Source organism: Anser anser (genome assembly GCF_964211835.1).
Source record: "Anser anser genome assembly, chromosome: 1".
NCBI lineage: Eukaryota > Metazoa > Chordata > Aves > Anseriformes > Anatidae > Anser > Anser anser.
This window is the reverse complement of record NC_139720.1, coordinates 169049170-169069731: the sequence shown is the minus strand read 5'-3', so window position 1 is coordinate 169069731 and position 20562 is coordinate 169049170. Positions and strand designations below refer to the sequence as shown.

Sequence of the window (20562 nt, the reverse complement as noted above, 5' to 3'; positions counted from 1 at the left end):
GTACTGCAGATATACACAAACGTTTCCACCTGTATACAAATATCCGAATGCACACAAAATATAGGAATGCATTCTGCAGACCTGAGCTACTGAATGCAAATAAAACTATATACACAGTGTTTGTCAAAAACTCAGTTCACCCTAAAATTATTTATTCTGGTTGTCTTTGGAAAGCGAAGAGAAAGTGGTACCTCCACCTTGTACAACACAGCACACGTGAGAGCAAATTTTACAGCCAAATTTCAAGAGCAATCTTTGGATTTTGACTGTCCATCTTGAGATACCAGGTGGAGATCCATGTCACTCCAGTCAACTAAAAGCTAGGCAGCTAAAATAGGCCAGTTGTCCTGGCTTTTGAATCAATTCAACACCTGTGTGAACCTCTGAAGATGACTTGACTCCACATAATGTGTCAAAGACTGCAAAATATTTTGCACAGACAACTAAGTTTCAGGTGATTGATGCTGGCTAATGTAGCTTCTTCCTTTAAGTCCGATTTGTTGGAAAAGTCACATGTTCTCGGGTCTTAAGAAAATCCAAACATCAGCGCTGCAGGATTATTTTGTCCATCTACAGTTTAGTGTTTGGTAATGCCCTGGGTGTCCACAGCAAGGTGCTGGCAGCAGGGGGCTCCTCTATGAGGAGAGGCCGGGGCTGCCCCATGCCAGACACAGACGGTGTCCAGCTGGCTCCAATGGCCCCACCACAGCAGCCAAGGTGGTGGCACCTTGGGGAAAATGTACAAAAGACAGGGCAAAACACTGCACAGGCAGCGAAGAAAAAAGTGAGAAACAGTCTTGTGAACATCAAGGTCAGAAGAGAAGAAGGGGGAGGAGGTGCTCCAGGCACCAGAGCAGAGGTTCCCCTGCAGACTGAGGATGCCGCAGCAGAGAAGGTGTTTCCCTGCAGCCTGTGGAGAGAGCCACTGTGGAGCAGACACCCGCACTGCAGCCTGTGGAGGAGCCCATGCTGCAGGAGGGGGATATATCCTGAAGGACCTGCAGCCTACGCTGGAGCAGGCTCTTATGACAAGAAGTGCAAGCCATGGTGAGCCCATGCTGGAGCAGGCTTATCCCGAAGGACTGCAGCCCGTGGAGGACCTACTCTGAAGCAGGAGAAGAGTGTGAGGAGGAAGGAGCAGCACAGATGAACTGCCACGAACTGACCGCAACCCCCATTCCCCTCTGCTGCTCATGCTGGGCAAGGAGGTAGAGAATGAAGGAGTGAAGCCGAGCCTGGGAAAAGGGGTGTGTGTGTCCTAACCATCCCAATTGTTTTTAATTGGCAATAAGTTAAATTAATTCTCCCCAAGTCAAGTCTGGTTTGCTCGTGACAGTAATTGGTAAGGGATCTCCCTGTCCTTATCTCGACCCATGACCTCTTTCATCTTATTTTCTCCCCCTGCCCTGCTGAGGAGGGGGAGTGAGAGAGTGGCTGGGTGGGCTCTGGCAGACAGCCACAGTCAGCCCTCCCGAGGTACGTTTTGTGAAGAAAAGAGACAGCAAAGGAAAGGACAGCAGAAACGTGGGCTACATGCCTACCCTTTAATCTTGTCTGTTGCCCTGCACAGGGAAGGGAAGCAAGGATAACCCTTCCCAGGGGAGCAACTGAGTATGGGCAGGGAGAGGAAACCAAGAGGTGAAGCGACGGGGACCCTGGGGCACAAGTGTGACCTGGGATGTTCCCAAGAGGAACTGGGGAGTTGCCTGTACCAGGGGACAGATCCAGAGCCAAACCTGAGAGGTGATGTAAAGAGAGACAGTCCTCTTCACCCATGAAATACCATGTGGGATTAGTAAACTCTGAGAGACACTGAAAGCATCTGGAGTAGAGAGCAAAACTGGAGAGATGCCTGACTCTGCAAGGGAGGAGCAGGCAGGGAGGGTAGGCAAGAGATTTGTTTACAAATGTGTTTATTTTGTTTGGCCAGGTGAAATAGGGGAACCCAAGATTATTTATTTAAAGAGCTTACTGTTCCAGTTTGTTAGCTTGTATTCTCCTACAACACAGTGTCAGAGAGAGGACACTTTCTGGGCCTTGCTACATGTGTTTTGAGAAAGCTTTTATTCCCCATCAGCTCTGCCGAAGCAGAGCCCTACACAACAGGTTCCCTTCAGAGATCACAGAATGGCTTGGGTTGGAAGGGGCCTTAAAGATCCTCCAGCTCCAAGGCAGGGACACCTCCCACCAGACCAGGTTGCTCAAAGGCCCATCCAGCCTGGCCTTGAACACTTCCAGGGATGGGGCATCCACAGCTTCTCTGGGCAACCCGTTCCAGTGCCTCAACACCCTCTGAGTACAGAATTTCTTCCTAGGATCTAATCTAAATCTACCTTTTTTTTTGTTTGAAACCATTACTCCTTGCCCTATCACTACACCCCCTGACAAAGAGTCGCTCTCCAACCAGGCCTCAGTCAACTTCCACCAAACTAAAGCCTACAGTACCCTGAAGAAATAAGGTTTTGCAGTTCCCTACATTCAAATGCATGTTTTATTTTTTCTTGCTTTAAGAGGACACAGAATCACAGAATACCTCTTGCAGGCAGATGCCAAGGGCATGCCAAGGGCTTTTTCAACAGGAAGGTTCTTAACAGCCTTGCCAAAACATGGGGAGAGGGTAGGAACAAAAATATAGTTACAGGCATACAGATGGAGAAATCTGTTTTCTTCAAAGTGAAAATACACAGTCTTTGTAAACCCTAACTCTGTTCAGCTAAAACACCGGGGAGAAAAAAAAAAAAAAAAGAAAGTATACTTTGTCTTCATTTAAGTCACCCAGGTCTAGGTCTACAGCTAGAAAGGAACTCTGAAAGCCACAGTTAAAATTCCCATTTTGCAGTATTTCTCAAGTTGCTGTGTTTGCTGACTCTAGAACAGGGACTGAGCTACGCTGAAGAATGGGAGGGAAATGGACACTCCAAGAGCTATGCAGCCATAAAAGTAGCACTGATGGATAGCTGGGCTCTTGAAAAGAAAGCACTCCCTAAATGAGTGATGGCTCTAGGGAAAGTTGGTCTTAAATTTTAATTTATATCTTGGCTATGAACCACTTCTGAGTGAAAGAACAGTGAGTGATTATAACTACCCTTCAGCCGCATTTTTATTTATGTTAAAGAACTTCACAAAGAAATTACTATTAAAATATGTTCAGTAAGCTAATGCAACAACCCCTTCCTGAAGCACAGTGCATTTACAGATGCACAGTAGTACTTCTATTAGCTTTCTGTTAACAGAGTTTAGGTGCCTCAGTAATACTGGCTGCATTCTGAGTGCTTGTTATTTCTTGACATACACTAAAGCAAACACCTTTTCCTTATCAAAGCAAAGACTGTTAACAATAAAAGATGAGCTGCACTGAGACAGACATCAGAAATTGTTCAAAACATTTTATTATTTTAGGTGGAATAAACACCATTCTATGTTTCTTAAAATCACAACTTAGTCATGATGGTATTCCATGTGTTTCTGCGCATCAGTGATACCCTAGTACTTGTTTTAAGAGCAACTAAGCCCTCTAGTCAGCTGATTTAGCCTCAGAAAGCTACTCCTAAAGAAGGTGCTACTTCTGAGGATACTTATACCCTAATAAGGCTACCTTGTTAAATGCAATTTAAGATGATTATTACTTATTTTGTTACTTTTTCAGTCTTTCTTTCAGTGCATCTCATTGCAAGAAGTTATGCATTTATATCTATACAACAATTAAGTATTTTTAAAAGTGACGTATTTTTGAAAGCTGATATTTGTTAATAAATTTAAAATTGTAATGAAAATATGTATATAATACTTTGCATTTACTGTGGCTCAACCCAACTTGTATTATGGCAAAAGTCTCAAGTGGCTAGCTCAGAAACTTTCTTATGTTTAAACCTAGAGTTAACTTAAAATCACAAAAGTCGAGTAATTTAGTCCATAATATAGTTCTTATACACCAATTTTGACCACTTAACCGTGAATATACCTACCCAGAAAGCTTGTTTAAATGTATATGAAGAGTATCTTACTTACTTTTGTTCCTTATTAGACGCACTGTTTCGTTATTATTACAGATTGCTGGAAGACTCTTAAGATATTATTGAGACTCCTATCCTATTCGGTGTTGTTTCTAGATAACCTGAGGAATGTGTTAAGATGAAAACTTGATTATACTAAAATAGCACCTTTTTGTTTGTACCCAGTGAGGTACATCCACTCTGTATACTCCTAATGCAGCCATGAAGTTGGCAGTGGGGTTGTGCATTTGCAGCTAAGGAAAACTGGATAATTCTGCCCCATGGATGCTACTTGCTTCACCAGAAGCCAACGTCTGAGTACATCACGAGGTGTTGTGACACATGGGCATGGTGAGAGTGAAATGCTAGGAATGGAAATGGATCTTTGGGCAAATTCAAAGGCGGGGAATTCAAGGCCAGTTTTGGTTATATTTTCACAGGAAACCTATTTAAAGATGATTATTAAATTAGAGAATGATGCAGGGATTACTCCCTTATTTTTAAATGTCAGCCATATAGATAGAAGCCCTTTTTTTGTCCCGCTTTCCATTCACGACCTCTTCTGCTCAGTCTTGGTCTTCCTACAACCCTCTCATTTTTCGCTCTCCCTTTATGTCAGTGCTTTGCAAGCACTGGAGGAGAGCAAGTGATGAAGAGCAGGCTGGCCCTACAGGTGCTCCTCGCCCCAAGGACTCTCCCATACCAGACCAGTGGATCAAAAAGCAAAATGGGCTGGATCTTGCTCCTTCTCCAGCTTGCAGACTGGGATGGCCAAGATGCTGGTGAGCAGAGGTGGGTAACCAGGAGGCTGAGCTTTGCCTCCGACACCTGGCATAAGCTTCCCTGTCTTCTGCCCAGCATGGCTGCAGCTGCTGCAGGGAAAGGCAGCCTTTAAAACTATTCTCCTTCCTCAAATGAGCCATGTGAATAACCAACTGGCCGAAAGCCTAACAGATATCTCGTCCTCACCACTCACTACAGCATGCTAACTGCAGTACAGGATTTTTATACATTCAGAGTTCATGACTCCTACTAATGTCAACAGCTTTGCCTTTCTCTTGGACATCTAAGAACAACTGTCGGACTGCTGGCACCAAGGTTTATAAATACCAGCAGCAGTTCATAAATGCTGAATTAAGAGTAATTATTGGCCTAATGAGCATCAGACTGGGAATAAGGAAGAGATGTAGGCAAGAGATAATTTAGCAAATGAGATGAAAAACATGGAGGACAAGTGAGTAATGGAATACAATTGGCAAGCAAGGCGAAGGAGAGCCCACAAAACATGCCAGTGCATTTTAACCTTGCTTTGTGCCCTACTTTGCTCTGAGGACCAAGCTTTTCCTTGAATTTAAGACCGCAGGTCCAGAAGAAACCTCACCGTACCACTGAATCAAGTCTTCCCTATCACAGGCAGACACATTTAATTAATAAAGCTCAGGCTCTGGAAATGAACAGGTTTTCTTGCCTTTGCTACTCCTCTTGAAAGGCAACATTTGTCCAACAGAGCTATCCCGTGGTTTTGTGACGTGTGAATGAGGCTAAGGTGAGGCAAGAGAAAAGAATCAAGGTAGAGACAGCTTTCATGAGACAAAGGTGTCATTGAAAGAGCACAGGAGTTACAGAAGCAAGCTGTTAGCACTACACGCTGGAAAGACCAGTGAGCCAGGAGAGTTATTTAAGGCTGTCTGCAAGTACAGAAGGCTGCAAGTGGCCACATCACTTTCTGATCCTTTCTGCCAAAGAAAGTGCAGAGAATTGCTCTTGACACATGTACATATATGCAATCACTTCTCAATGACCACTTGTGCCAAAAAGGAGTTTCCTTTTAGGTGGTACAAGTGAACTCATCCCGAATTTGTTTTAAGGTACAATGTGCAAATGGCTCTGAAGAAAGTTGCAACCAGCCTGTAAATACTCCAGAACTTGGTCTACCATCAATACTGTATCTGAACAGCCAGTTGCCAACAGGAAAGTCTGATCTGGATCAGATATAAGTTTGCTTCTATTTCTGTCCAATTAAACACAGTTTTTTTGATATAAAGTTTATGTTGGCTGTAGGGGCCAGACAATACCTGATCCTGTGTTTTTTGGGACAAAATTACCCCTTCTAAAAAGCTGGAACAGATTTAAACTTCCACAACGAGTTTTTAAGGAGCGCTGACTTATTTTGTGCTTTCTGGCACAAAATCCCCAGGAATGACCCAGTCTGCCAGCTCGAGGATGGACAAACCCCTTGGATCCAGGGGCCAGGATGCAGCCTTCACCTTCCCAGGGCAATAATGTAGCCACAGGGCCACACAACTGGAGTATTTTTCTCCTACTCCACTCTCTAAATGTGTGCTTCTGTTTGCACTGGGGCAGGCATGCTTCATGTGAAACTTTGATTTGGGAATCACTCCAGGCATGCTTGGGTGTGTTTTGTTTTCCATCAGCAAGCTCAGCATTTTGGGACAATGAACAGACCTGAGCTCCCTCGAGAGATGGCAAAAAGAGGTTTGCTCCACCCTTACATGTCCTAATCACTCGACTTTTTCCCAGCAATTTAGAGATACACAGCTCAAGTGCTGTGGCCTGGTTGCTTAGGCCATGCACTATCAAAAAACCTGGGGCTGGATGCCTGTAGTAGGTGGTCTGAATCTGTCCCCTCTTGAGGGTGAAACAGGCCGTGCACTGACATACCTCTGCAACTGCAGGCGGTTTTCAGTTACCACAACCTGATCTGATTTCCTCAAATCAAATTTCCTGCGAGTGATAGGGATGAAAATTCATCCCATTGGTAGGCTCGCTGAGATCCACTAGAAGCAATTTCACATCTACACACTGCTTTTGATTTAAAAGCAAATCTGAGCCCCTTGGGTTAAAAACGAATGAAATATTTAAGAGCAGGAGAAAACTAAGTAACCATCAGGAGTTTTGCCTCTCTTTATAGGTAAGCCACGTAGTATGAGCTAGTGCTGAAATGACTCATTACAAGATGATGCTTTCTGGTGTGAAAATAGAGAAAATTTCAGCATCCTGAAATATTGAAGCCTCTGGCTCATTTTATTTTAATACCTCAGTTTTCTGATTTAAGGTAACTTCTCTGCTAATAGCTTTGCGAACATACATACGTGTAGGCCTGCTGATACACCACAGCATAATAAAAACTGAATCCCACTTAGTTGCACTCTTAAAATAATTAAAAATCTATTTCTGCTTTGTGAATGATTTCCAAATTCAGAGCTGGTTTGCTCTTGTTTCACACATTAAACTCCCCACTGTGCTTTCTCTGAAAAACACCTAGTATTCAACGTGCTGGCCAAAGTGATTGCTCATGATGGGGTTTCCCAGTGGCCCTGACATCCCACCACTAGGTCTGCAGAAATTAAATTCTGCAGAAATTAGTACTTCTGAGGTACCTCAAATAATCCTGAAAGAGCCACGCTTGCTATTTTCTTTGAAACTTCAAAACTTTTCCTCTCCCATTGCTTCCAGTGCAAGATGGCATACGGCAGCTAAAAGAAGATCCTATCTAGTTTTAAGTGGCAGTCGCTCTGCACTAACCTCCATTAAGAATGAAAAACCAAATATTACCCCATGCCCCCAAATTTACATTTTCAAGAACCTAATTACTACGTGTGTGTGTGCAGAGGGAGGCAGCAAGGTGCCATCTGCTGCCAAACTCCCAGAAGGATGGCACTGGAAAATACAGTTGAGAAAATTACACCTCCACTCTTTGCCGGGGGGAGGACGAGAGGAGCCTTCGGCAGGTGACTCGGTCATGCCTTAGTTTCCTGAGAAAGGAGGAAAAGTTTCTGGGGCATCTCAGAAGTGCCTGAAGATGGGACAATGGCAGCAGCCCTGCTCCCACTCACTCACTCCCACTCTCTGTCCCCTTCCACCACTAATGCCGAGGTGACATCTCGGTCCCCAGCAGCAATGCTGAACAAAATGATCCCTGGCCAAACCGGCTCGACTGGAAGAGGAGGAATTCACAGGGGGACACAGTAATCATCATTAAAATCAGCGATCTGCCAACAGTTATGAATACCACAGTGTCTCAAACATAACTTTGCTCTCTGTCTTTGGTGTGTGGCACAGTTCAGTACCTGAAATAACTGCCTGTGTAACTCTGCAGCCAGCAAGCCCCAACCTTTTCTGAAAATCCTCCTTCTTGGCAGGTTCCCAGAGAACAGGAGCCCCACGCCAAGTCCTCCAGCAGGAAAACGCTGAAGGAGAGCATCACAGAGGCTGCAATGTGTTTTGAATGATGGAAACAACACTTTCAGACATAGATGTACGCGAGATGCTTGAAACAAAGTCCTCAGAGATTAAGTGCTATGCTCAGGTTTACCTAGCGTGTTTCAGACAGGTGTCTCAGGAAACCAAATCCTGCCTCTAGAGACCTAGCAAATGCACTCATTGTGGGAATGACGGCGTCCACGATTTTCTCCTCGTAAGCTGGTACGTACTATACGAAGCACATGTAGGGTATTTTTCTTCCTATTTAAAGTTCATTATAAGCACTTTGTGCGCTGAAAAATGCTCTGGGCGCACCTATCAGATTTTCAATCAAAACAGCTCGGTGTCTGGTAGGGGCAGCAGAATTGGTCGATTTATTTCATATAACTTTATGTACAAAGCAGCAGTATCCATGAACTTAATGGTCAGAATATCGAGTCTACAGGGGTAATTTTTATTACAATTTATGGCAAGATTACCCATACACCACAGTTTTCAGATTTTATTGAGATTTTATGGGACTATATGGCTACAGCAGTTAACTGCACCCAGCATAGCTATAGTTCACAAAGAATGGGAATTGGCACCAAACACAGTGTAACTAATCTACCAGAGAATATTAATTGCTAGGATCCCATCAAAGGCAATATTTAAAATCATTTCACCAATCACATTAATTCGCACGAAACCTGTAGAAGAGTAGCTATGTGTAGAAATGTAAAGGTGAGAGCAATTGCATGGATGGAATACATGCACATATGTAAGCATCTCTGTCGCTGGTTTGTATACAGAAACATACAACACCATTTTTTTTTTAGACAAAGGATTTTGCTCCTTCCCAGCTACTGGAATGTTGTGGGATCTCATCTATGCAAAAACCGAACTACTGAGACTACTGAGATTTAAACCATGCTCAGCATAAAATACAGAAATACTGTATCACCAAAAGTAAACAGGGAAAACAATGACAGATTATATTTAATATTAAATAAAATACCGCAAAGCCACTACAAAAATAGTAGCAGATTGCAACTAACACATTTCAACAGTCTAGAGATATATAAGACACCAGAAAGTTTCCAGTAGGTTGGTCCAACTCACAATAAAACCCAAGGCAGGGATAAAGTAAACGAGAAGTTTTATGCATGTGTTTCAGCTGGATCCAAATTTGTGGGTTAAAAGGAACTAGATCAAAGCTCAAGGCTGACGAGAGTACAGAACTGAAGGGCCAGAGGCATTCTTGGCGCTGAAGACAAGGAACTAACAGCTTCCATTAGGTGTAGGGACTCAGGACATGTCAAAATGGCCTTCCTAATCCTCCTTATGCTTGGCTTCACAAACAAAGCTGGAATACATATCTACCTCGTTTCCCTTCCAAACCGGCTGCTAACAAGAAATATATATGATGCTAAATCCATTGCTGATAAATATTTGAAGCGTGCGTGCTTCTGTGGCGAAAAAATCTACACGTGTCACTAGTGAGTCGCGAGATCTGACTTTTCTGGAGATTTCAGTAGAAGACTGCCAACACAAGCTACTTTGTCTGAAACAACCTCCTTCTCAATTCTAAGCTGCAAAGTATATCTTGCAACCTGTATTTTAGCTCTCCATTCTGGTAAGAATTACTGTTTACTCCAGTTCTTAAATATATGCGCTATCTCCAGTGACAGGGGTTCCTCCCCGAACACAAGCCTGCTTCTCTCCCTGGCTAGCCATTGCCAACCTGCTTCTCCTTTCCAAGAACCACTAATATTTCTTCCAGACACTGCGGTAACAGAGGGATTGAGATTCACATAGCAAACATTTTGAGGGGTAGGAAGGTGGAGGCAGACAGGTTGGAGTACGTACTGCCTAGGAAGATGTGTGTCCAACAACAAAAAATTACAGCTAATCTAGAAACTCTCCACCCTGGTGCAACTCAGATCCAAAATCTACTGAAATGCAGAAAGGATAATCGCTTCCCATGAAACGAAAAAGGCAACATTACTGGTTTTAATTAAGAGTCTCTTCCATAGCATAAATTATACAAACAGACCATACAATCTGACCTTTAAACATACGGAATGGTTCTTAGATTTGTAACTTTGTACTACAAATTGCATTAACATTTGTGGGATAAACTTTACAGTTGGTGGAAATATAGCGTGTATGTGTATATAAATACAGTAGACTGTACTTTAAAAAAATGGGTGGCGGATAACATAATCTAGTAGTATTACCTGTTTTAAGTCACAGCAAAATCTGTAGCAACAGGTACTGCGTTTACTAGTTATGAGTCTATCAACATATAGGAATACGGCATGTGTAAGCTGTGAAAAGATGAAATCCTGTTATTTCTCCTAGGTCTATACACAGATGTAGTAACATACAAATAGTCTGTGCCAGTGTCTTTATGGGAGCTTACATACATGAGAAGCTGAAGTTCAGGTGGCAAATTTAAGTATGTAATGTTTTGAATGCTGGATTTTGCAACTTGCTGCATCTTCTGAAAACTTTAAAACCCGTAAGAGTGAAAAAACACCTGAACCTGAAAAAACAGAAATACCAAAGTTGTGCAGGTCTTTGGTGCACCATCACCAGGGGGAGCTTCTGGAACGCCCTTCGGTGAATGGAGCAACTCTATGAAGTATGGAGAACAAATTTTAGGGATATTATCTTTGACAAAATCTGCCGCTAGAGGGACATGATTTTCCAGTAGTATTTGTGGATATCATCTGAGAGGAAAGCAGTGGAAAGACTCAGGCTAATTGGACCAGAGTCTGTAGGGGAATGTATTGCTACCATGCCAGGCCGTTTTGCTCCTCTCTATCAGAGCCTCTCCTTGTTCCCTTCCACAGTACAAATTCTGCCTGGATCTCTTTTATTTCAAAATCCCAGCAAAGCTTCTCCTTGCCTTTCCCCAGCCACTCTTTCTTGTGTTTTTTACCCCTTAAGGGGATTTTGATTTTTTTTTCAGACCTCCAAACTTGGCTGGTTTTCTGCAAGTGCTTATGAATACCAAAAAATGGACAACTGTCCAAACTAAACCCAAGGCTCATGGCACAATGCCAGAGAGGTTCTAGAGTTTTGCACCAAAAAAGCTGGAATAAATTTTTCAGCATGGAAAATGCTACATTTTTTCTCTACTCTCGTTTTCAGGAAGAGAGGAATAGTTTTTCTTGAAACTTTTCTCAAAGTAATAAAAGAAAACAACAACAAAAAAAAAAGATAAAAGAAACAGCCTGAGGCAGAAATTCAGCATGTAAAATGTTAGCCTAAATGGTTAACATATAGACAAACTTCGAGAAACCGAAGATGGGGTTTTAATGGAAACTCTCGGGCAACCTTATCCATAGTTGTTGCTACCTGCTGTGCTTCTAATTGCACCTTTGAGCAACACACACTATTGCTGAACAGGGGGAAAAAGGCGAGGAAAGAGTTTTTCATGGTATTTTAATGTGCTGGAATACTTAAATATATAATAATGCCTGGTGGTCATCATGCACAAAAAATCTTCAAACACTCTTCAAGGTTTTGGATGACCAGAGAACAATGGTGACCACTGAAGAAAGTGATCTTTGCCTCACAGATGGTAGGGAAGTGTGCATGTAACTGCATGCTTGTGTGCACATCTGAGATTAGAGTGTTTTGGGATTACAGAAAGCTGTCAAAAATGTGTACGTATTCAGTAAGACTTTGCAAATGCCCAGTGTTGTATTACCAACACTGATCCCGGATGTATAGTCTTCTGATTATCTTCTAATTATGTGTTTTTAGTAAGTTCCTAAAATGCTCCAATCCTGATTTTGGTTTAAACTAGGTGAACTGAGAGGTTTTAATCCTGCAACAAGACCCAGTCTGACTGAAGGGTGTTTTTGTAGCATGATACCTAGGGAATGCAGTGTGTGATGCAGGACCTGATGGGATGCTCACCTCTGTGCCTGGTCAAGTTATGGAGCAGATCCTCTTAGAAACCATATTAAGGCTTATGGAAGACAGGGAAGTGACTGGGGCATGGGAAGAGCAACTGCCATCATCTACCTGGACTTGTGCAAAACCCTTTATACGTTCCCACACAGCATTCTTTTCTGTAAGTTGGAGAGACATGGATTTGAGGGATGGACTGTTTGGTGGATAAGCAATTGGTTAGATGTCCAAATCCAAAGGGTAGCGCTCAAAGCCTCAATGTCCAGGTAGAGACCAGAGAAGAGTGGTGTCCCTCAGGGGACCCTTGCTGTTTAATATCTTCATTGGTGACATAGACATGTCACCGTCCGTGGGGGTGTTCAAGGAAAGGTTGGACCTGGTGCTTAGGGACATGGTTTAGTGGGTGACATTGGTGGTAGGGAGATGGTTGGACCAGATGATCTTGGAGGTCTTTTCCAACCTTGATGATTCTGTGATTCTCTGACAATGGGACCGAGTGCTCCTCAACAAGTTTTCAGATGACATCAAGCTGAGTAGTGCAGTTGACACTTTATAGGAAGGGGACGCCATACAGAGGGACCTCGACAGGCTTCAAAAGTGGGCCCAAATGGAACCCATGAAGTTCAACAAGGACAAATACAAGATCCAACCCATGTGCAGGGGCAATCCCAAATGTACAGGCTGGGTGACGAATGGATTGAGAGCAGCCCTGCACAGAACTTGGGGGTGTTGGTGGATGAAAAATTCAACATGAGCTGTCAATGTGTACTTGCAGCCCAGAAAGCCAACCCTATCCTGAGCTGCATCAAAAGCAGTGTGGCCCCCAGGACAAGGGAGGTGATCTTCCCCCTCTGCTCTGCTCTTGTGAGATCCCACATGGAGCACTGTTTTCAGCTCTAGGGTCCCCAGCACAAGAAAGACATGGACCTATTAGAGCAGGTCCAGAGGATGCTCAGAGGGCTGGAGCATCTCTCCTGTGAAGAGAGGCTGAGAAAGCCGGGGTTGTTCAGCCAGGAGAAGAGGAGGCTCTGGGGAGACCTCAGTGAAGTCTTATTTAAAGGGAGCCTAAAGGAAAGATAGGGGATAAGGGATAATGGTTTTAAACTAAAAGAAAGCAAACATACAAGAAATATAAGGAAGAAATCCCTCACTATAAGAGTGGTGAGACACTGGAACAGGTTTCTCAAAGACGCTGTGAATGCCCCATCCCTGGAGGTGTTCAAAGCCAGGTTGGATGGGGCTTTGAGCAACTTGGTCTGGTGGGTGGTGTCCCTTCCCATGGCAGGGGGTTGGAGCTAGATGAGCTTTCTGTGGTTGTATGCTACTAGCAGCTCAGGTATACAGGAGAAAACTCTGCAAACCCATCTGGTTTTCAATGCTGCAGAAAAGGTTTGATTTAACAGGAAACCTTGTGAGTGAAAAACATGAGAGAGGAGGCAGGACAGAGAGCAGAAATGATAAGCACATTTGGAGGGAGAAAAGTAGATCTGAGACTCTCCTGAAGGACTGGACTGTGACTGAGAGCACCAGGATGAATGATTCCATGGAAAAGGAAGCACAGCAATAGAAAAGATGACAGTATGGGATAGAAATATTAACAGATAAGGAGGGAGAGATGAAGCAGAGCTGCTGAAACTAATGGTTAAAGAATAGTCAGGAAGGGCCAGTAAAGTAGAAAAAAATGAGGAGGTGAAAAGAGAGGAAGATAGAGGAGGAGACAGATTTCTTGTGCTGAACGGAAGAGAGAATTCAAACAGAACATGAAGAAAGATGTTTTTGCTTCAACTCCCTAGAAAGCAGCTGTTGGAAGGACAGTTTTGTTGGGGAGGAAGATGGACTTTATGGTTCCTATAAAGGATTAGGGGAAGCAGAAAGACATCCAAGCAAAACATCTGGAGGCTGGATTAAAAGGAAGGTGGTAGCTTGGGAAGTTTTTGCAATAAAACTAAAAATGAAAAGGTCCTAGTCAAACCTGTGAGGAAAAGCAAAATTCAGCACAAGAAAAGTAAAACTGGGAGCTGGGAGGGAATAACAATGAAAAATATTTATCTATATATGCCATTTCTTGCAATTTTTCCCTAAATACCTGCGACTAGAAAAAAATAGGAGAAATCTGAACTTTGGTCTGGTCTAACTGTGGCTAATTTTAGCATTGAAAAATGCTATCTGCTCAGGGAAGTCTCATTCAGGCGAAAACAGCTTAGATATAGGCTAATGTAAAATACAACTTCAGGTGCTTCCCAATCACAACTCCGTATCATCAACAATCTCTGATTTAGACCCAAAGCAGCAACAATACAGGGATTATGGGACAAACGTTCTCTATCTGTGGATCAACTTTGTTTCAGTGTGTGCGTTTTTTTGGTTCTGAAAATGATCAAAGTTCATGTGAAAGCTGAAAGTAGTGACTTCATATGTTTCTAAATCTGCATTTCCCCATTGGATGGTAGAGGATTAGCTACCAATTCAATTCATCCAAGATGATCTGTTAGCATCTGTGTATATTTATTTCTTGTTTCCAGCACAAAAGCTGACTACTGAATGGAAGTTAGTCTGTGCATACATGAAATTTGTTTACTCAGTTGATCTATGCAACATCACTGTTATATTTATACTGTTTTACATTAAAAAGAAAGAAAGAAAAACACACTCCGACAAAAGATGACAAAAGATGACTACCTAGAGTAGATTGCTGCCCATTATTCTTCTATTGTATTTTTTCAAATTAACCTGAACATTTGTATAAAAAGAATTAGTGATAGCAAAATGAGTAAAACTGATGAGAAAAAAATAAAAATAAAAGAAAGCTTAATCCCTTCTTTTTCTTTAGCTATACATTACTAGGTGCTGCAGGGCTGGTTAATGATCTCTGCCAATAATCATACAAAGGAGAGATTGTCAGGGCAGCTCAGGAGGCCTAGAGCTTGTGGGCTGAAATCCCTATAGCACATTAAATTCTGGAATTTGGTTGACGAAGCCAGGGTAGTGAATTTCCAGTTTTACAAGATCAGGAGGTGCTTCACATGGAGGAGACTATTACCAGAGCCAACTAGCACCTTTGGAAAGAAAACAAATGGGAGAAATTCCGGATAAGCTCAAGGTCAGGTGCTGCTCAAAGCTCCAAAACCAAAATACAGACTAAAATTTAACTTTTTTTTTTTTTTCCAGATAATACAGTGAAACGTTCTGCTTTCATTTATCACTTCTTGACAAAATGCCACAAGGTCCTAAAACTACATCATTGTGTGAAGTGTACTAAAATTTCTTAAGCTGCAATTTTGAGACTTAAAGCAAAACACAGATCTGCTGTGTGCTTGTTTCCTATGGTCTGTGCCTGTCAAGAGGACACATCCCATACTTGGGAACTGAGGGAATGGGAGGAGAACCAAAGACTGATGGACAAGACATTACTAAACAACAGAATGATCCACCACTGTTGTATATACAGTAATATGCAGTCATCAGTATACCAAAAATAGACAGGAGCGTTGAAGAAGAAAGGTCTTTCAGTTGTAGAGATTTGTTCATTATGCAATTAGGTACCCAAGAGATGTTATGAAATGTATTACTAAATGCCCCATAGCCTCATAAGCCCTAAAGTAAGGTTATCTGTCAGTACCCTCCCATTCTACCTCATTTCAGAGGAGAATTGGCCATATTTTATTCACCCATACACAATGAACCTTGAAATGAGTCTCCCTCATTCCCTACATCATGTTCCCATCCCTAACACTAATGTCTTCTCTACAGAGTTATGCTTTCCAAAGCATCTGAGCACATCTGTTTTCCCTTTTCTTCCCCCACCCATCATGTCCCCATCTCTAACAATTTTTTGCTGCCTTGGTAACTGTTACTTTCTCATTTTTTCTTGCTCTCCAGCTCCCCTTTTTGTGTTCTTTGGACTCCTCTCCAAGAGTGTATCTGTCCTGGCATGTGCTTTCCTCCTCCCTTCACACTTCCACAAGCCTCTTATGTCCTGTGTCTGCAAAAATCATTCCCAACACATACACTCTGTGTGGTTTCCTTCCCTTTGGCTGTTTAATCTGGAAGAGGCAACCTAATTCAAAATATTGCACTGCCACTCCTTAAGCCTAATAAAACCTACTTCTCTGCAGCTGGTACCACTCTTTGTTCCAAAAGCCTTTCCTTCTCGTGTTCCTAGAGCACAACAAGTGCTTTCTCTTTGCATGGAAACAAACTCTCTGACTCTCCCTTCCCTGCCAATTTTTTTTTTTTTTGAGATCTGTATCACCTGGTGAGTTTTCCATGTCTGTCTATGATGTTTTGTACATTGTCATTATTCTGTTGTCCTATTTCTTCAGTTTGTAGGGAGAATCGATTTCTCTCATGACAATACTTGACATGAGTTGTCTGAACACTTATCACCACTGCTGACTTCAACCGTTTTTTGTATTTATTTTAAAGAGCACCTATGATAAGAATTTTAGAGGTTCCCCATCACTAATGAAAGTTTCATGTCCCTCCAGCAAATGACGTAGCAACTTCGTAAACTAACAGCTTTATAAGGTTGTTATGTTTTCCTCCTACAAGAAGTGTTTTATAGATGCCACAGATGCACAGAACCAGTTCCACCTTACCTTTGACATGGCTTCTCCCATCCTCCAACAGTGGTACTACTATAGTGTTGTTCATATTCCCAGGTGATCTCACAGCTGTATAGACAACAGGTACTGACTGTACCACCACGGGTATACGGTGCACATGACTCATTTTGTTGGACTGCAAGTTCATGGGGCTTGAAGGTGGAACTGGATGGATAATGTGCAAAAACTGCTGGCCTCCAACACCAGATGCAGAGGCCACAAGAGGACCTGGAGTTAATACTGATGGGACAGATGCTGCTGAGGATACCGACGTTATTACCGTGGGCGATGAAGCTGGTCGACTGGAAGAAGAAGAAGAAGTAGAAGTAGAAGAAGGGGAGGAGGCTGATGCTGTCATGGAAACTGGTGAAGATGAGGCTGCTGTAGGGGACGATCTGGCTTTGTTTATTGATAAGTCCACTGGTTCAGTCTGTGTTTGGAAATGGTCTGTAGATAATGAATCCTCCGGGGGATCTGCCTTCATGTTGTTTAGTAACAAGGGTACAGCTTCCATATCTGGGTAGTTGTGGACGTTTGGAGACTGTTGGGGAAGGACAAAAGGACATATTTTTAGTTACATATGTGGCTAAAGGTGATGTGAACACACAATTGCTAACACACACATATCAGACAAGTTGGTCCTGAAAACCACAGGATTTGTTCCTCTTTCTTGTGTCAGCTTGTAATTTAAAGGACAAATCATGATACAAAGCACACACTTGTTTAGTTTGACCAGATTATGAAGAAAATCTTCTATTCCCATTTCTTATAAGGCATCAGGATTAACTGTTTGAAATCACCCTGTTTCTTTGAAGTATTCTCAAACATTTTGGCTATAAGAATTTTTAAACCTCCACGAGTAGCTACTATTTATATTGACAGAATATTTCCTCCTTAAGATACACCGCTACTCTCTTTTGTCATCCCCAATGGATATGGTCACCAACATTTTTCAAGCAACTTTCCAAATGTTTGAAGATTGTAATGTCCCCCTGCTTGTCTACCTTCTTCTAGTCTAAGCAGACCTTGCTTCATCTTTCTGTCATAAGTGACCTTTAAAAGAACAAGCCTTAGCACTTGTTTGCTCTCTGCAGCAATTTGTAATTTTGTCTACACCTCTTTTCAGAAGGTTGTGCCTTACACTAAATGCAGCACTTCGGTTCAGTGTTTGACTTTCTGTGTTCTCTACTGTTACAGATAATGAACTTGCAGGTCAGCAGACAGCCCCACACTTGTATGCTTACCTGTTAAAGGTAACAATGGCTGCAGCAATTCCTTATTCCGAATTAGCACGTTAGATATCCTTCATCAATGCTATTTTATGTTTTTTATTTGCTTTATATACTAATTAAGAACAATTTTCCTGAATTGGAAAAATAGCATGATGCTTAAGGCCAACTCTCTCAAAGCTGGTTGGTCTAAATTTATTCTAGACTGGTGTAATCTGCTATTTTTATAGTTTTATTCCTTATTTCTATCATCAAAGTGGTTAATAGAATTTTTGAATAATAATACTAGGGCAAAGATAGATCCCTGGAGAAGCCCATTTGATATATCTTTCCTTTTTGACAGCACATCATTAATAACTACTCCTAAAAAATGTTTTTCAAGCAATTTTCAATAGGAAGAGCAAGGAAGGAAGTGCCCATCGATAACCTGGTAGTAAGACAAAGCACAGCTCTCAGCTACTCAGCTAAATCTTCCATGGCACTGCACTGCAGCAGTGATGCTCTGTGGGCTCAGTGCCACAGGCACACATGCTTCACTACCTACTGTAGTACAGGACCCAACCTAGACAAAAAAACATTTGCCAAGCTACTTAAAACCTTGACCCAAAACAATTCTTCCATACGTAGATCTAACAAGTCATCTTTCTATGGTACCTAAACAGCTCCAAATGCATTCTCTCATTCTCAGGATAATAGTATCTATGAAAAAATCAACATATTGTCAGAAACATTTAAAGCCACAAACATTTTAGTTAGTCTACTCTAAGTAGGCTTACAATCAAGCAAGCTATGAATTTGCTTTGGGATTTTTATAATTAACTATGTTAAATATTTTCATTGAGAATCCTCTTGGTTTTGAGTCAGAGCCAAATCTCATCACAGAATGGAGTTCTATTGCAAAAGGAAAATAGAAACACTAACATTAAAAATTGTAAGAACAACAGCCTAAGTGGATATTATCCCCAGCATGCTGAAAGACGAGACGTTTAGTAGATTCCATCCATTTGGCTGATTTAGATACGTTTTTGGACCTGACATTTCCCCCCATTTGAAAGCAAGAACATCTTTGGAACAGCAAGTCTCCTGCTCTATTCATATACAAATCACCTTAAAACAAAGGGACCCCAATTCATCTGGTCGCTAGACCCTGCTGTTCTCCTGTAACACAAGTAACAAAAGCAAAAATCCCCTTATAAAGATAGTGTAAAGGACACAGAGTAAAGAACAGGTCATTTTTCAAGGCCTCCACTAAACCATATCGCTAAGCTCTACATCCAAACGTCTTTTAAAGACTTCCAGGGATGGTGACTCAACCACTTCCCTGGGCAGCCCATTCCAATGCTTAATAACCCTTTTGGTAAAGAAGTACTTCCTAACATCCAACCTAAAACTCCCCTGTCGCAACTTTCGCCCATTCCCCCTCGTCCTGTCACCAGGCACGTGGGAGAACAGACCAACCCCCACCTCGCTACAGCCTCCTTTAAGGTACCTGTAGAGCGCGATAAGGTCGCCCCTGAGCCTCCTCTTCTCCAGGCTGAACAAGCCCAGCTCCCTCAGCCGCTCCTCGTAAGACTTGTTCTCCAGACCCCTCACCAGCTTCGTTGCCCTTCTCTGGACTCGCTTGAGCACCTCAACGCTCAGATTAAGAATGTCTTTGCTTTCGTAAATTCAGGCTCTCTCTCATTTCAGTCAACATTACAAAAGCCAGCAGGATACCATTAACTGCTTGTACATCCTTATACTTAAGACAAAAATTGTAAACAAATTAGTTTTGTTTTGTACTGGTGGTGGTCAACAGAGGCATCTACTCCAACAACTCGCTCCTTAGCAGTGACCCACACGTGGTGCAGGTGTTTCGCCAAGATCTCAATTTTAACCTAAGCTGCCAAAGCTCTATTTAAATTGTATCTGAATCGAAACTCTGAATATTAAATTATCGTTATTTACTGGATATGCACGGCATAACAAAACAAGACTTTTTCCAATGACAATGACTATTCCAGCATTAGGAACTACATGACTAAAAGTGAAAACTAAGCCAAAAGGGATAGGTGAATACTCAGCACTTTACTTTTTAGCATCTTCTATGAACATTGTTAACTGAGATTTAACTGCTCATTTCCTTAGACAGTGAGTGCGGCCGTTGGTTTTATTTAATGGAACCACATCTTTTCTAATTCAGAGGCTCACAACACTACTGCTAGCATGTTCAGAGGTATACCCTCAGCCATTTTTTCAGCTCATAAAGTCAACTGGATTAAAAACGAGAGTGTTACAGTTTGTCCCCTCTGTACTGCCTTTCTACTCTTATCTACTGATCTGGGTGTCTTCTGGTGCTGTGGGCTTGTCTGACACTGATGTGGGGGTCAGAAACATATTTTCCCCAGTCGTCTCCCAGAAATGCCTGTGTTGTTTTTTCCAAACTTTGTTCTGGTTTTAGGGGGTCTGAACTCTGTTGCTGAGGGTTTGGCAGCCTCCAGAGCATTTGGTGGGTCAGAAAGGGTTCAGCCTGAGGTCCCTGTAACTCCGTGGGCTGCCCTGGACACCAGCCCAGCCCACGGCGGTACGACACGGGGACATGTGGCTCCATGTGGCTTCTCCTGTCTC

The 20562-nt window shown here is 42.4% G+C and overlaps 1 protein-coding gene across 18 annotated transcripts in view; it reads right to left on the bottom strand.

The window, feature by feature from the left end:
• The window catches only part of KLF12 (KLF transcription factor 12), a 247046-nt gene that overhangs the window by 79064 nt on the left and 147420 nt on the right, over nt 1–20562 (bottom strand). For all 18 annotated transcript variants that reach the window (XM_083826745.1, XM_083826755.1, XM_083826756.1 and 15 more), the window contains one exon: nt 16721–17267. In XM_083826745.1, coding sequence (XP_083682871.1) covers nt 16721–17267 — 547 coding nt within the window. The remainder of the gene's footprint in view (nt 1–16720; nt 17268–20562) is intronic.